Source organism: Rutilus rutilus, assembly GCF_951802725.1.
Source record: "Rutilus rutilus genome assembly, chromosome: 21".
Lineage (NCBI taxonomy): Eukaryota > Metazoa > Chordata > Actinopteri > Cypriniformes > Leuciscidae > Rutilus > Rutilus rutilus.
In genome coordinates this window covers 21,397,906-21,414,769 of record NC_140226.1, presented here as the reverse complement: position 1 = coordinate 21,414,769, position 16,864 = coordinate 21,397,906, and the positions used below count along the sequence as shown (strand labels likewise).

The window sequence follows — 16,864 nt, the reverse complement described above, 5'->3', positions numbered from 1 at the left end:
GAAATCGTTTAAGTTGTGGGCCCTGAATCTATAATCTATGGAAGTTTAACGTTTTGAATGGAATTATGGAAATAAATAAACTTTTCCATGATATTCTAATTTTTTGGAAAGGGTCTGTAGTCTCAGTGGTATAGCTTAAAGGGATAGTTCACCCAAAAATGAAAATTCTGTCATCATTTACTCACACTCAAGTTGTTCCAACCCTGTATGAATTTCTTTCTTCTGTGCTGAACACAAAAGAAGATAATTTGAAGAATGTCTGTAACCAAACAGTTGATGGGCCCCATTGACTTCCATAGTATTTTTCCCCATAGACAGAATTTTCATGTTTGCATTATCCCTTTAACTGTAATGTGTTACAACTAAATTATATTGTAACATGGAGAATTCAATCCAAGTGACTTCTAAACAAATGTGTCAAAAGTAACAGCAGTAATGAAAAACAGGTGTGAATAGGATGAAAAAAGTGGTCACCCTTTTGATTATTCTTTTGAATAATATTCTCATATTTGTCTCATATGCCACAGAGAGCTAGGGCAGATGTCAAGATTACTGATTGATGACTTAAAATGTCTATAAAATGGTCGTGATTATGAATGATTGGCTAAGCTGCATTCGAAACCATTGTAAAACACTACTAAACATTTGCACGGCGGAAGAAATATTATAACTATAATTTGTTATCAATAATTTATTATTATTGCTGTTTGTGTATTTTATTTCATCCTGACAGGCACCATTTTATAAAAGCAATAGTGATTTTATCATGTTCATGATAGTAACCTACTAATATACTTAAACTCCCATGCACTAGAGAGCAGTGTACACGTCATGCTAGCGCAAACCACGTTGAAAACTACACATCCCATAAAACATTGAGCTCGAGCACCTTGGTCTCCATGACAGTCTTGTTATTGTTGTTTAGTAGATAATCATGGATGGATGAAGAATACAACTGCTTTTCTTTCCAATAAACCCTTCCTAATAAATCAGTCAACGATATGGTGGAATAATCAAATTTCCGTTTCATGTTCTCGGACTCTTTTCTCTCATTCACACAAGGGTTTGATAGGTCCGGTTCGGCCCAGCTCAGTGCTGGATACTACACGTTTTCTCACATCTCAGTTGTGATCCGGTCTGTGTGGTTCCTGTTTGTGAAGAATGAGAGAGCAGCGGTGGTGCAGCAGCGGTCGGGTCCGGACACAGGAGGCTCGGAGTCGGATCACAGGATTGATGGAGGAGATGCGCCTGTAACAGCATCAGGAGGATGATTTCACGATACAGCCGTCGGCCTGTATCTCACAGCCTAGAGATGTGCGTATAAATCACAAACGATCTCAAGCTGCCTCCTTAGACAGCATTTTGATATCTTAGTCGCATAGATAGCCAGCTAACTAGGTTACTGTGGACTGGCGTTTAAATACATCTGGTTCATTTATTAAGTACAGTGTGTAAATACTCAAGGAATACTTTAAAAAGCCTTAATTTTTTTCCCTAGATGTATGTGTAGAAAGATTTTTGGATGGATAGATTGCTAGATCTTTTAATAGATAGATGGGTAGATAGTCAGATATTTGGATTGATCCATAGATAGACAGACAGACAGATAGTCGGATGGATCGTTGGATAGATGGATGGATAGATGGATGGATAGATCTTTAGATTGATGCTTAGCTGGATGGACAGACAGAAAGATAATCCGACCGATAGACAGGCAGATTGATTGACTGATAATCAAGCTGGCCTGTCATCATCTAGTAAACCCTTTTCCTCTGTCTCTCTGCTGGTTTTGGTAGTCGTGGTTTGTCCCGCAGCTGTGTGGACCAGCATCCTCTTCCAGAGGAGGCAGATGATGATACTGTGCATCCTCCCAGACTCCTGCATGATCTACAGGAGGACATGTCCTCATACAGCAGGTGAGTGGCAGGTTGAAGTGTGTGTCTGTACAGGTATATATTAAAGGCATAGGCTTTCATCAATGTGTATATTGTTAGATAATGTTTATTCTTGTCTATAATATTCACTCTTTCCAATCTGACATTTGAATTCATGAAATAATGACACTCTTTCTCTCTTTCTAGGTCTGAGGAGTCCTCTGCATCATCCATCAGATCGGGATGTCAGACACTCACCACAGATGACACAGCTCAGTCTTGGTCTGGTATCCATAGTTACACAGGAACTGGCATCTCTACAGAACGCAGCTCTGTCTTCTCGTGGGGCTACGATGTGAGTCGTTGAATGATGACTGATTAGTGTGATTATTCTTGAATTCTACGCCAGATGCATTATTGTTTTTAACTTTAGACAGCATCTTCATAACTGGGTGCTCAAGTTCATGTCTTTTTTCCTTCTCCCCATTTCTTTTTCTCTTTTCCGGTAGGAATTTGATAAAGCCGCTTCCAGGCAGGTCCAGCAGATGTTTGAGGAGATTGAAGAACAGTTGTATGAGAGGAAGTGTGAAACTCAGCTCAAAGGCCTGCAGGAAGAGTGTCAAGAGTGGGCTTCACGATTCCCTCACCTCCGGTTCGCACACGTATACATGCACACACTCAGATCTGTGGATATCAGTAATGCCTTAGCAGTCTTTGGTTTGGGGCTGCGTGATTAATCGTATTTTAATCGTGATCACGATTTCTGCTTCTCTCGATTAATCGTCTGCGATAGTGAGCCACTGAAAACGTTCTCCGATCTCCACTGTGATACTCCGCTCAAATGAAAGTGCTATACAGCCAGTCCGTGTATGAATCTTGACTATATCGTTTGCTATTGTGGTTGCTGAATAAATCTACTTGTGCAACCTTTTTGCTACAATACAGTCTTTTTTTGTGATTTAATAGATTAAAAAATTTTGGAATGAACTGTTTCTTTGCTTTTGATAGAAACTTCTCAAAAGTCACCATGAATATACATTTCAATAAGGGAGAAATGACAATCGCAACTTTAGTTTCATTACCGGTTCATAATGTAGAGAGTGTGTTAATGTATATGATAAACTAGAAAACTAGATAAGGTAAATTAACCTTTTTTTTGAAAGGTTTAGGTTTAAATCAACCATTAATTGACGCTCTCTTGATATGTGTTTAAGGGGGCTATATGTAGAATTTCAGAAACTCTTGTTATTAGCGACACCGGTGGCTGTTACGTGAACTTCAGCCAGCAACTGAACGTGATTCAATGCCCCGCTATACTCATGGCGAAGTTCTTTTTCATTCTTCGCTTAGAAGTAAAAAGAGGTTGGAAATACCTTTGTCGGTATACTGTTAATGAACATCCAGACACCGTCCACTCTGCTGAGAGTGACGTTTTGATGAATATGTAAATATGTGCTGCGTGCTTTTCTCTCAAAAACATGATGACAGATGGAGGAAGTCGGGGAAGGTCTTGTTTTTTAAGTTTCGTTACAAGCTGTTCACACTATAACAAAAGTGATTAGTACATGAAAAATACTTGCATATAGCCCTTTTAAGTGAGAGTGCAATAATTCTGATTAAATGTAAAAAGAAATTTCTCAAATGAGAACAATCATGATTAATAATTCAGATAATTTTTGAGCAAAATATGTTTATTTATCACTGATAATGTGATTATCAGTTTAACCATAATCGTGCAGCCCCTATGCCTGGTTATTAAACCTGTTCGGGGCATTTGTGTGTGACAGGATCCTCGGAACGCAGCTGGTGTGTCCCACAGATGAAGGATTCCAGTGGTTCGCCACCCCAGCTCACACTCCCATCCTCTCCAAGGCAGGCCAGAGCAAAGAGATAACCGGCAATGAGTGAGTTCAGTTTGTTGATGTGTGCGTATGAAATTATTAGTGTTCTGTAAAGTCTCATTTTCATGGCATTGTGTGCGTGTGGCAGGTTGTGTGTGCAGGGTCGGAGGGCTGTTTTGTGTCGGCCCTCTGTGGAGGTGACCCAGCATGTCACGCCCAGCAGTAATCATGGAGATGAGATGCCCAGGGTGATTGAGGCCGAGGGGCTGATAGAAGAGTATCTCGCCTTCGACTGCAGGGACCTGTGAGTGTGTGTGCGTGCTTGTATGCGACAGATGGGAGTTTATTTTAGCATAATTTATCTGATATTTTGTCAGAGATTTCTGCAGATAATATGTGTTTATCTAGGGATGAGGAATGGGAACGCGATTATGTGAACAGACGGCGAAGGCGCTGCCTGCCGCCTGTCTCGCCCTATCGCTGTCGTCGGGAGGCGGTGCTTGGTCTGCTGTTTGATGATGTGTGGCGTGAGCTCATTGGCTGGATGGAGGAGCTTGTACGTAGGCATTGGGAGGGTTTTGTGTCAGGTAGGATGAATTTTCAAATACTTGTCTAAATGTGATTTGCTGTAGGTTTTTTTTTACTCTATCATTCAAAGATTTGGGGTGGGCCTTAAGATTTTTTTAAATATATATATTTTTAAAGAAGTCTCTTAAGGCCCCAATATACTTCAAGCGAAATCAAAGAATGAACTGGTGTGAACAAAACACAAATTCTTTATAATAGAAATGAAGTGTAATTCTAATTGAAAGCAACACAGACACTGTTTTTTCATGTTTAATACTGTAAAGCCGTTTGGTTTAAAGGGGTCATATAATGCCATTTTTGTACAAGCTATGATTCTTTAGGGTCTAAATTAAAAGTTTGTAATATACTTTAATAAAAAATTCTCATTAGTATTGTAAGAAAACACTAATTTTACCTGGTCAAAAACAGCTCTGTTTTCAGCACGCCGTTTAAGTGCATGTGTCTTTAAATGATAATGAGCTTTGCTCACCCCGCCCCTCTGTTCTGTGCGTACACCGTTTGTAACACAATAACACAATAACCATAACGCGTTGTTCATTATAAACGTGGTATTATATATTATATTGAGAACGTCGTACATAGAAAACATGCCGTAATGGACCCTGAGTGTAAACCTTAGCCGCATTCATCGTGCTAGCGATTTGCAAAGATTAATATAAATATTAATATAAAGGTTACTAAAACGTTACACTCACTTCAGTTCTTCTGGAGGTGCAGCAGGAACACGAATAGTTGGTACCGATCCTTTTTTCAGGAGCAGCTTCTTAGCAAAACCAGCTTTATACTGACCCTCGTTTATAAAGCAGTCTGGTGTGTGAAATGATTCGCGCAAACATGAAAACATTGACGTTGATCGTCGTGGGGAATATTCCCTTCGAAAACAAAACTCAGCCACTGCGTCTTCAGCGGTTCGGATTTAGGAACATCAAAATGACTGCTGTGTTCCTTATTACACCCAAGAACAGAACACCCCACCACAATCGCTTAGACGCCATTCTTCTCATAGACAGTGCTCCAGCGTATCAACAATGACCGCGCGGACTATGATTGACAGCTCGCTCACGAGCGAGGACAGGTCTGTGTTGAAACGCTGCTGTCAATCAACAATCGTGGGAGGGGCGTCGATTTTGTGACGTCACAAAATCGAACGGCTTGATTTGAGACAGAGGAAAACATATAAGAAGATTTAAAAAAAAAACACTGGATGGATTTTTATAATTTTATGATGGTTATGTACAGGCACTGCCAACTAGAGCCCTGCGCGGGACTGTTTTCTTCATCCCACTCCCGCCCGCGCCCGCCGAATTTCTGACCATTACCGCCTGCTCCCGCAACGTATGTGTTACACTCCCGCCCGCTCCCGCAATATGTCTACTCCCGCCCGCACACGCAAAACTCTGAGAATTTATTCCCGCACAATAATAGAGATGCATTGATTTTGTGTCTTCTCCCGTCCCGCAGGAAAAAACACGTATTTGTATTGCTATTATTAAAGAGATTCATGGGGTTGTTTGTTTCGTTTCCCTGGCCTGCATGTATTCTGACGCACTGGTCAGGAAGACGAATAGTAGCCTGGCTGGGCTATCGGGGACATCTAAAACGCTTCAAACCGCAGCAAAGTTCAAACCGCCCACTCCCGCGAGGTTTGCGTTGGGTCCCGCGGGATTTAAAGCAATCTGTTGTATAATTTAGTGCTATATAAATTAACATGACTTTACTTTACTGGAGTACCGAATTGCAGAACTTGTGCAAACATCTACATCGCTATGATCAGATGCTTTCTTAACTACTGTTTTCTCACTGCTGTCATTTTTTAAAGTTTATTTTGTTATTGTGAGGAAAGCGTGCAGCACATGTTTTTAAATGCCACTCTCAGTAGTGTGGGCGATGTTGGGATGTTCGCTCACAGTATACCACTGCAAAGGTATTTCCAACTTCTTTTTACCCCTAAACAAAGAATGAAAAAGAACTTCGCTGTGAGTATAATGGGGCCTTTATGTTAACCAAGGCTGCATTTATTTGATCAAAGATCCAGTAAAACAATAATATTATGAAATATTACAATGTAAAATAATTTTTTTCTACTTAAAATGTAATTTATTCCTGTGATAGCAAAGCTGAATTTTCATCATCATTACTCCAGTCTTCAGTGTCACATGATTCTTCAAAAATCATTCAAATATGCTGATTTGGTGCTCAAGAAACATTTCTTATGATTATCAATGTTAAAAGCAATGCTGCTTTATATTTTTGTAGAAACTATGATACATTGTTTTCAGGATTCTTTGATGAATGGAAAAGGTCAAAACAACAGTGTTTATTTGAAATATAAATATTTTGTAACTATATAAAAGTCTTTACGTTCAATTTTAATGCATCCTTTATATTCTTAAAGAAAAAAAAAATGTTTTACTGACCCCAAACTTTTGTACTGTAGTAGTGTGCATAACCAGGACATCAACCAAGGGGTTTATTTCGTAATAATGATCAGCAAGATTGTACATTATACTGTAAATTATATTTCATACTACACAGCTCACCAAATAAATGAATAAATGTACATGAAACGTTGAGTTTTTGTTATGTGAGAGGAGACTTAAGTGATGCAAGAAATATACAGTTTAGCATCATTATCTCTACTATTTGAGAGCAAAGTGTCGTGTCCAATCAGAATCAAGTATTCAAGTATTGAGTCGAGTATTGGTGAAGAATATTTTCTCTTTGAACTTCTCTGTCCATCAGATGATGAGAAGAATGCCGTGGCCCTCAGCCCTGCGTGCCCTGATACCCAGAATCCTTTTTTGCTGCTGTCCAATGTCTCATCAGTGCTTCCTCCACTGTCACATAGCAGAACACAGCAGCTCACGGCCAGCTTGCAGGCCCAGGTTGGTTAACCGCTTCAGAGATTGTAGAATATATTTAGAGCAAATTCTTTTGGGTTGGTCCTTTTCCTTTTTGTGGCAGATGGATGAAACACTGATTTCATCTGAAGTCCTGTCTCACTGATTTGTAACCCTTCCATCCCCTGTTATCTGCTTGATGATAGTGTCCAAATATATTTAAATAACAGGATTCCCACGGTCATAGAAAACTGATTTCCAGGTTTGGAAAAGATCTTGAAATTTCTATAGTGAATGGGTAACAGAAATGAAAAACTTATGGGAAGTTGCTGTACTGCATCCAAAGCAAATTTAAACACCATTTGGCTATTTTTAAAACCTAATTATGCATGCATTTTATGATCTTACATTTTTGTACTTTTAAAAAGTCATGAAGTTATGTTTTGCTTTAAAAATGTTATTTGGCTAGAAATGTCATTATCTCTTTAAAATAATTATTACAAATCTTTACATGGAAATTTTGAATAACTGGAAAAGTCATAGAAATGAATGTAGCCAAATCTGTGGGAATTCTGTAGATGTAAGCGTAGATCTTCACTGCTTTGTGTCCTCTCTGTCTTTACACATTCACCTACCCAAAAATACACACAAATGCTGATTTTTCACTGCTGTCAGCATTTGGTTTTGTTTTTCCAGCTTTTTCCCTCAGGCTTGCAATTCATTAACTTTTTACCTCCCTTTTTTCTGTCTTTTCCTCATTGTCTCTGTTTCTGCCTTTCTGTCCAATCATCCATCTGTCATCTGTATTCTTCCTTTCTCTTTCTACACCTTTCTATTTCTATCCTTTCCCTCCATTTTCTTTCCAAAGAGCTCAAAGTCATGGGGTTCAAAGCACAAGTCAAGACGGAAATCCAAAAAGCAGAGAAAGTCATCGACTGTATGTAACTTTACCCTGATAACAACACTTAAACAGAGAGGGCGGCTTTTTCTCCTAAACTTCAACGCTCATCTTTGTTTTTTTAACAACCAAATCACTAGCCACTGTTTAAACATCCTTATAAAATGTCTGATTTTAATTTAACCTTGTGTTCATTTGTTTATCTAGTGGAGGTGTTTATAATGCTTGTTCCCACTCTCAGTTTTCTTTCTGTTCTCTATGTTTCTTTTCAGTGTCTTTTTGTCTGTTTTACACAACATTGCATGCTGTACAGATCATGGATGTCAGATGCTGTTTTTTTTTTAAAACACTGAGATATACAGACTTGTGCACTAAAGGGAAAATAAAATTATAACCTGAACTAGCCTAACTTTTTTTCTTTCCTGCTTCTCTCTCTTTCTCTGTTCCCACAGACAAGTCGAGTGCCAGTAGGGGCGGCGGTTGCTCATCACAATTTCAATGATCTCATCATGATACATGGCATTTCACTTCAGCAAAGGAACCTGGGAACTCTGGACCGAATAGCTCAGTATGAACACCACAGAGGAAATAAACACAAAATAGTACAACTTTACTGTGCATATTTAGCACTGTAGTTTGATCCACAATAATTGATCCAAAGTAAAGGTCGCTGATGTAGTATTTTGCCTCTAGTTCCACCCATTGGAAAACATACCCAACAAACAATATACAAGAGTTGATTAGTAAAACTATAAATAAATAAAACCTTTTTAATAATAAAAAACACTAAATTGATTGACCTCTAAAAGTGTAACAATGTTTTCAAAAGTTTAGGGTTGGTAAGATTTAAAAAAAAAATTCTCTTAATAAATCTCTTATGCTCACCAAGGCTGCATTTATTTGATCAAAAATATGTTAAACCAGTAATATTGTTACAATTTAAAATAATGTTTTACATTTGAATATATTTTAATAGAAAGTTCAAAAGAACATCTTTTATATAAAATAGAAATCTTTTGCAACTTTATAAACATTTTTACTGTCACTTTTGATCAATTTAATGCATCCTTGCCAAATAAAAGTATTCATTTAAAAAATAAAATAAAAATGATACCAAACATTTAGTCTTACTACAACAAAACAGCAATTTTTGTTTCAAACTGACAGCTTCTGAGCATTTATTTTATTTTATTTTATTTACCAATTCAAGAACCAGCTCCTATTTGCATGTGTGTCAGACTACAGTGGTTGCATTGAACCAGTGACAACTGAAAGACGTGCTGTTTATTCATTGTCTTTGTATTGCTTTGCAGTACTTAGTCTTTTTATTCAAACTGAAAACTCTTTTTTTTTAACACGCTTCCATAGATTAGCTGTGCCGGAAACACTTCTGTATCTCTATGGCTGCTCTAAATCATACTTTCTTTGATTAATCTTATTTATGTCATTCTGACTGTAGAGACTCTGAGGAGAAAGTGTCTCATCGTCCCGGGTCTAGTGTCATTCCCACCAGTAAACCTCGGCCCCGTCGTGCACTGGAACAAAGCTCCTCCTCCTTGACTCGCCCCCCTCAGTCGGCACGGCGACGGAACCCGCCTCCTCGCACTCTGATGCCATTGACATCCAGTGTAACGCAGGCCATCACAACTGGCTCCATGGAAGAGGTGGTTAGAGGCACAAGATTGTAAGAGCACCTTATATTTGTGTTATATATCCGGTACTCTTTTGTTTCCCGAAAAACAAGTTTCTTACAATAGTATGTGTCTGTACTGTATGTGTTTAAGGACGACCGCCAGCGATCGTTTGGCCTCTCCTCCAATGCCTCTCAGTAGAAACACACTTCTCCCTCCTATTGCCACAGGAGACACAGACCTTACCTACTCCGGACAGCACTCACGGCTTATGCAGGTGCAAACAGACGTTAGTAACAGTTGTTTAGTTGTTTTACAAGATGAGTCACCAAAATGTTTGGTCGGTTTTTTTTTCGGGAAGTGAAAAACTTAAAGGAATAGTTCACCCAAGAATGAAAATTCTGTCATAATTTTTACTCACCCTCAAGTTGTTCCAAACCTGTATGTATTTCTGTCTTCTGCTGAACACAAAAGAAGATATTTTGAAGAATGTCGGAATCCAAGCAGTTAATGGTCCCCATTGACTTCCATAGTCATTTTTTTCTATACTATGGAAGTCAATTGGGTCTATCAACTGTTCTGTTACCCATATTCTTCAAAATATATTCTTTTGTGCTCAGCAGAAGGTTTGGAACAAATTGAGGGTGAATAAATGATGACAGGATTTTCATTTTTGGGTGAACTATACCTTTAATTTATGGAAATGATACTCTAAATAAGAAACTGAAACTGCCAGTAGGTGGCGGAAAAATGTCTAAATGAGTCATTGAGTCATTCATTCATTTGATTCGTTTGAACGGCTGATTCATTCAGTAATGAAGTAAATGGCCCTCCTTATGCGGTGGCCATTGAATCATTGGTTTACCCGATTGATTCGCTCAAAATGCAGATTCATTCAGAAATTAAACACTGCTGTGAGATGCTTCGGATCACATTTACACTTGTGCTATTTGGGACAAAAACATTACTCATGTGATATTGCTGAACTACATCATAATATAAATATCAGGGGCATTTTAAGTGCATTCTATAGGCTCCATTACACAGTGAGTTGTTGCCCAGCATCGTGTTTGTCACCAATCAACTTTATGAAATGTAAGACGAACTACGTAGGTCCGGGGCGAGTGCATAATGCGCTAAATCGGCAGCCCTAATTTATATATATATATATATATATATATATATATACACAGTGGGGAGAACAAGTATTTGATACACTGCCGATTTTGCAGGTTTTCCTACTTACAAAGCATGTAGAGGTCTGTAATTTTTATCATAGGTACACTTCAACTGTGAGAGACGGAATCTAAAAAATCCAGAAAATCACATTGTATGATTTTTAAATAATTAATTTGCATTTTATTGCATGACATAAGTATTTGATCACCTACCAACCAGTAAGAATTCCGGCTCTCACAGACCTGTTAGTTTTTCTTTAAGAAGCCCTCCTGTTCTCCACTCAATACCTGTATTAACTGCACCTGTTTGAACTCGTTACCTGTATAAAAGACACCTGTCCACACACTCAATCAAACAGACTCCAACCTCTCCACAATGGCCAAGACAAGAGAGCTGTGTAAGGACATCAGGGATAAAATTGTAGACCTGCACAAGGCTGGGATGGGCTACAGGACAATAGGCAAGCAGCTTGGTGAGAAGGCAACAACTGTTGGCGCAATTATTAGAAAATGGAAGAAGTTCAAGATGACAGTCAATCTCCCTCGGTCTGGGGCACCATGCAAGATCTCACCTCGTGGGGCATCAATGATCATGAGGAAGGTGTGGGATCAGCCCAGAACTACACGGCAGGACCTGGTCAATGACCTGAAGAGAGCTGGGACCACAGTCTCAAAGAAAACCATTAGTAACACACTACGCCGTCATGGATTAAAATCCTGCAGCGCACGCAAGGTCCCCCTGCTCAAGCCAGTGCATGTCCAGACCCGTCTGAAGTTTGCCAATGACCATCTGGATGATCCAGAGGAGGAATGGGAGAAGGTCATGTGGTCTGATGAGACAAAAATAGAGCTTTTTGGTCTAAACTCCACTCGCTGTGTTTGGAGGAAGAAGAAGGATGAGTACAACCCCAAGAACACTATCCCAACCGTGAAGCATGGAGGTGGAAACATCATTCTTTGGGGATGCTTTTCTGCAAAGGGGACAGGACGACTGCACCGTATTGAGGGGAGGATGGATGTGGCCATGTATCGCGAGATCTTGGCCAACAACCTCCTTCCCTCAGTAAGAGCATTGAAGATGGGTCGTGGCTGGGTCTTCCAGCATGACAACAACCCAAAACACACAGCCAGAGCAACTAAGGAGTTACTCCGTAAGAAGCATCTCAAGGTCCTGGAGTGGCCTAGCCAGTCTCCAGACCTGAACCCAACAGAAAATCTTTGGAGGGAGCTGAAAGTCCTTATTGCCCAGCGACAGCCCCGAAACCTGAAGGATCTGGAGAAGGTCTGTATGGAGGAGTGGGCCAAAATCCCTGCTGCAGTGTGTGCAAACATGGTCAAGAACTACAGGAAACGTATGATCTCTGTAATTGCAAACAAGGGTTTCTATACCAAGTATTAAGTTCTGCTTTTCTGATGTATCAAATACCTATGTCATGCAATAAAATGCTAATTAATTAAAAATCATACAATGTGATTTTCTGGATTTTTGTTTTAGATTCCGTCACTCACAGTTGAAGAATACTACCTATGATAAAAATTACAGACTTCTACATGCTTTGTAAGTGGGAAAACCTGCAAAATCAGCAGTGTATCAAATACTTGTTCTCCCCACTGTATATAAATATATATATGTATGTATATTATATGTGTGTGTGTGTAAACACATGTGTTTGCAGAAGCAGAGAGGCTCCTCGAGTCGTGCGCATAGTGCAGTGACCGACGAGGGTGTCAGTCTGCAGCCCCGAGACAAAATGCACTTGCTGGACGTGTTTTCCAGACCCAACACCACACACACCTTTAGGGTGAATCTCTCCTACATATTTGTATACATGAACACTTCATCATGACCCTCATCATGTGTTTGTCTTCATGAATGTATTGATCATGGTAAACCTTGCTTTGCAGTCAGACACTCCTTATCGCCGTTCATTTACTGGAATAGACAACATCGGTCAGGGACGACCTGGCAGAGCATCTGTTGGCATAGGTGGGTGCATACAAACACACATCTTATGCTCCTCAAGATGAACACTGTAGTTCTGTAAACTGTCCCATTGACTGTGTTTGGGTGTGTGAGCGCAGATTCTCTGGGAATTGGTGTGACTGGAATCAGTTTGGGTATCAGCAGCTCCTCCTTTATAGACTCATTTTCCCATCACCCTCATGGCCACTTCCCCACTGAGCATGAGGAGGAGCCAGATGCAAAAGCTCCGCCCCCAGGTAAGTGGGAATCAGTTTAATCATTTTTTGCCTTCGAAAATAAAGGTAAATTTTTTTTTTTAACATACAGTAAAAACATAATAGTATTTTTGTCAGAATAAACTAGATTTGCATAAGTTTCTGATAAACTTATGTTGTAGATTTTTGTTCTTTGTAAATGAAATTTGTTTGCAATGTACAGTAAATGTGGCAATAAATAGTTAAATAGATACAAGAAAGAAAAGACTTTAATATACCAATTTAATATACAAATACTCTACTGTTAAAAAGTTTGGGGTTTGTAAGATTTTTTAAGTCTCTTATGCTCATCAAGGCTGCATTTATTTGAACCAAAATACAGTAAAAACAGTAATATTGTGAAATATTATTACAATTTAAAGTAACTTTTTTCTATTATAATGTGTTTTAAAATAGTGTTGGCAAAGCTGAATTTTCAGCATCATTACTCCAGTCTTCAGTGTCAGGTGATCCTTTAGAAATAATTCTATTTCTAATATGCTTATTTGAAACATTTATAATTATTATTAATTTTGAAAACAGTTGCTGCTTAATATTTTGTGGAAAGCGTAAAACATTTAAAAAAAAAAATCGTACTGACCCCAAACTTTTGAACAGCAGGTTAATCATAATTCATCATGCTAATATTAATTCTTTACTGTCAGTTATATATAAAAACAAAATTAGCACACCAAAGGCTGGAATGAAGTTTGTTTGAGCTGAATTAATTACATAAAAATGTGGAACGGAAATAAAAGCAGCCTAGCAAGCACCGTAATAAGATTTATATATTTGGGCACCTCAAATTTGCACTTTCTTAGTACTTTATATTTATGAATATTACAGAATTTTTTACTTAAAGAATAATGATGAAAGAGTGAAATGTGAAAAGGAAGTCATTTAATATTCTGATTTATCAATTTATTATTTATTATCGATGATTAATCATTAAGTACCATGCTCAAACTCAAGCATCTGAGTGCTAAAAGTCTAAACTTTTTCTTTAGATATAACTTACCAAAGCTTACACAGATCTCACAGGAAATATTCCTTATTACATTTGTACTACAAATACCCTGAGTTTGTATTTAGTAACTCATCTTGGATATATAATAGATACTGACATGATTGGATGATCTTTATACTGATAATGATATTTTGCTATGTATGCTTATACTAAATAGATTTTAGGCTATTAATCTTTAGCATAAAATGCAAGTCATTTTTGTAAAAAAGCAACCACTAAGAATCTAAAAGTACCTTTAAAAGCTTGAATGTAGTGTTAACACTTTGTCTTTCTCTATCACTACTCCCAGTGTCTGTTCCAGCACGTTCCCATAACAGAGGCGGTACGACGGCACGCAGTAGCAGACCAGGGCTTTAACACAGAAAACATGTACACACACACACACCCACACACACGCTTACACACAATCTCCCTCACCTTCTTGAACCAAACACACCTCAGCACTGACGCAACTTTTCTTCAGTACTGACAGATGCTTTATACGTCTGCTGGACTTTTGTATGACACGCCATTTGGGCGTGGACTATATTTATGACCACAGTTGTTATTATCAATAGTATTGTTATTAATGTTGTTGTTTGAAATTTTCTAAAACCCTATTTTTGTATATTGGACTATTCAGCTTCATATGGCTGCCAAATACAGGAAACTGTCTATCCATTACATCTGTAGACGTACTGTACATGCTGTACTGTATGGAGTAACAACTTTTGGCTTTCCTTAAAGACGGGTCTATGAGGCCTACATGGAGTTTCTATGCAGGTTCACACAAGCAGGGTGTTTAAATTGCCTGAATGTTGCCCACACCGGATTGTTCAAGACTATTGGATTTTGGAACCTGCTATGGAAGATTATACTGTCTGTATCCTAGACGGATGTTTCAATGTGATGCAATCCCAACAACTTTATCCACAATCATAGAAAATAGGCGTGTAAGAATTCTTATGAAGATTATAAGCCTTTTTATCATGTTTCTGTGATCATGGAATGTTCAATAGCATTCAAACTGAGCAGAGCTTCAGTGTAGAACCTCAGTGACCCCGTTTTTCAGAGATACACTGAAATTCTGCAAGTATATCTGCAATACGAGTGCGGGACAGTACAATAGTACAGCCTCCATAATGATGGCCGGAAAAATGATTCAAAGTTTTAAGTTTCTTTTTAAAACATTTTGTTATTGAGAAAATTAGCTTTAAAGTGGGGTCATATTTGCATAATTTAGGTGAAATTTTGTGGGCATTTTTCAATTGTAAATCCTGTAGCGATGTACGAAACACAGCTCACACAGAAGTCACTTGCTTTCAAACTAGCAGTTTTCTGCTGGTTTGCATGGTGAATTTGTGTGACCAGCTTGAACGTGAGCTAAATCTGCATCGGGAAATTTTCCGCCCTCATGTGAAACTCATAATTGTACGGATTTCTATTGCAATGAATAGAATTCACCCGCAAAAAAATGCACAGAGCAATGGTAAATGTGACAGCACCTTCAGTCCTGTGAGCCATACGGAGCTTGGAAAGCGATGGACAGGACAGTGTGTATTAATTATTATATATAGAAAACCGAAACGCACACAAAGACCGTAGAGGTTTCAGGGTTTGTTCAAACATGTGTACTGTAAAAATCTTTTTTTTGGGGGGCTGGGCGGGTGGGTGGGGGGATTTCACAGGAATATTACAGGGAAAGTCTTTAATTTAGTTTTTTTAAATGGCCATTTGGTTTCTTTGGTGCCAGGAAATAAAAATAAAAATAAAATCCTTAAATATTTAACACTGACTGGTAAAGCACATTTTGACGTACCGTTTTACTGGCAGATATTGAATGTGGCTCTTACAGGTTTGTAATGTTTATGTGGCAGCTTCACTGTAACAGCATTTATTGAAATTGTACTGACTCTAACTGAACATTTGCATTTCTCAGATTTGATTAACGTGTTGATCTCAGTGAGTGAGTATTGCTTTTAATCGACTTTTTTGTCTATCTGGAGAGTAACCAAGCTCAAAGCATGTATTATGAGTGTACAGGCCATTATAATGTTTGATGATCAGAGAGATGGATTCCTCTACAGCCATACCGAAGGGATGTCACAGAAAGACATCTCTTTATACCCCAGCCTAACGCCTCCGCCTCTAAGACAGATTAAAATATTCTTCGCTCAGCTCGACAAGGACAATCCAGAGTTGAAGAAGTTGTAGCCATATTTGACTTCTAGAGTTTCTTTATTCGACAGATTTCTAGAGTTCCAGTAGACATTCTGCTGTCTTGAGTTTCATTTGCTTCTGATTTGAGTGGGCAGATTTCAAGAGCCATGTCACCTGAATCAACAGACCCATGCTGGTCTTTTAAATATGGATGCAAGGGGACATGTTTTGTACGTGGAAATAATGGTTTATCTGCTCTGAATCTGGTGATGACAGTGCTGGATGGGAGTGTGTGTGGTTGTGCATGTGGAGGTGACAGCTTCTGGCAGGTGTAGCACTGCTGTATCTAAGATTCCCCTTAAATGTTTACCTCTGTAACATTAATGAGAATGGCAATTGAAAAAATAAAGGCAATTATTTGAATAATACAGTGTTTTTTTGTCTTTGACGTTTTATTACAGGACTACATTCATGTGTCTGTATCTCAGTTACTATACAGTTTTGAGTCCAAATTTCAATTGCACATTTTCTCCTGCAGTGGTTTTGTATGTCCGTTTCAAACACTTAGTTTAAAACCTTAAACTAGAATAATTTTAGCGATTCTATCATCATCATATTTTACTTTCATTTT

General features: G+C 38.5%; 1 protein-coding gene across 4 annotated transcripts; it reads left to right on the top strand.

Annotated features, from left to right (window-relative positions):
- The first annotated feature begins 877 nt into the window (after positions 1-877).
- Positions 878-16,654, top strand: fam149b1 (family with sequence similarity 149 member B1). 4 transcript variants are annotated; one of them, XM_084394311.1, is made up of 16 exons: positions 878-1,314; positions 1,797-1,916; positions 2,082-2,229; positions 2,384-2,526; positions 3,662-3,778; positions 3,864-4,019; positions 4,124-4,302; positions 7,046-7,188; positions 8,012-8,080; positions 8,494-8,609; positions 9,501-9,725; positions 9,826-9,949; positions 12,527-12,652; positions 12,756-12,837; positions 12,933-13,070; positions 14,384-16,654. In XM_084394311.1, the coding sequence occupies exons 1-16, from the start codon at positions 1,268-1,270 to the stop codon at positions 14,449-14,451; spliced, it is 2,001 nt and encodes a 666-aa protein (XP_084250437.1). In that variant the 5' UTR covers positions 878-1,267; the 3' UTR covers positions 14,452-16,654. The 4 variants fall into 4 exon arrangements, with proteins under 4 accessions (XP_084250437.1, XP_084250436.1, XP_084250439.1 ...); XM_084394310.1 differs by having other exon boundaries at positions 9,826-9,961; XM_084394313.1 differs by lacking the exon at positions 8,012-8,080.
- The last annotated feature ends 210 nt before the right edge of the window (positions 16,655-16,864 follow it).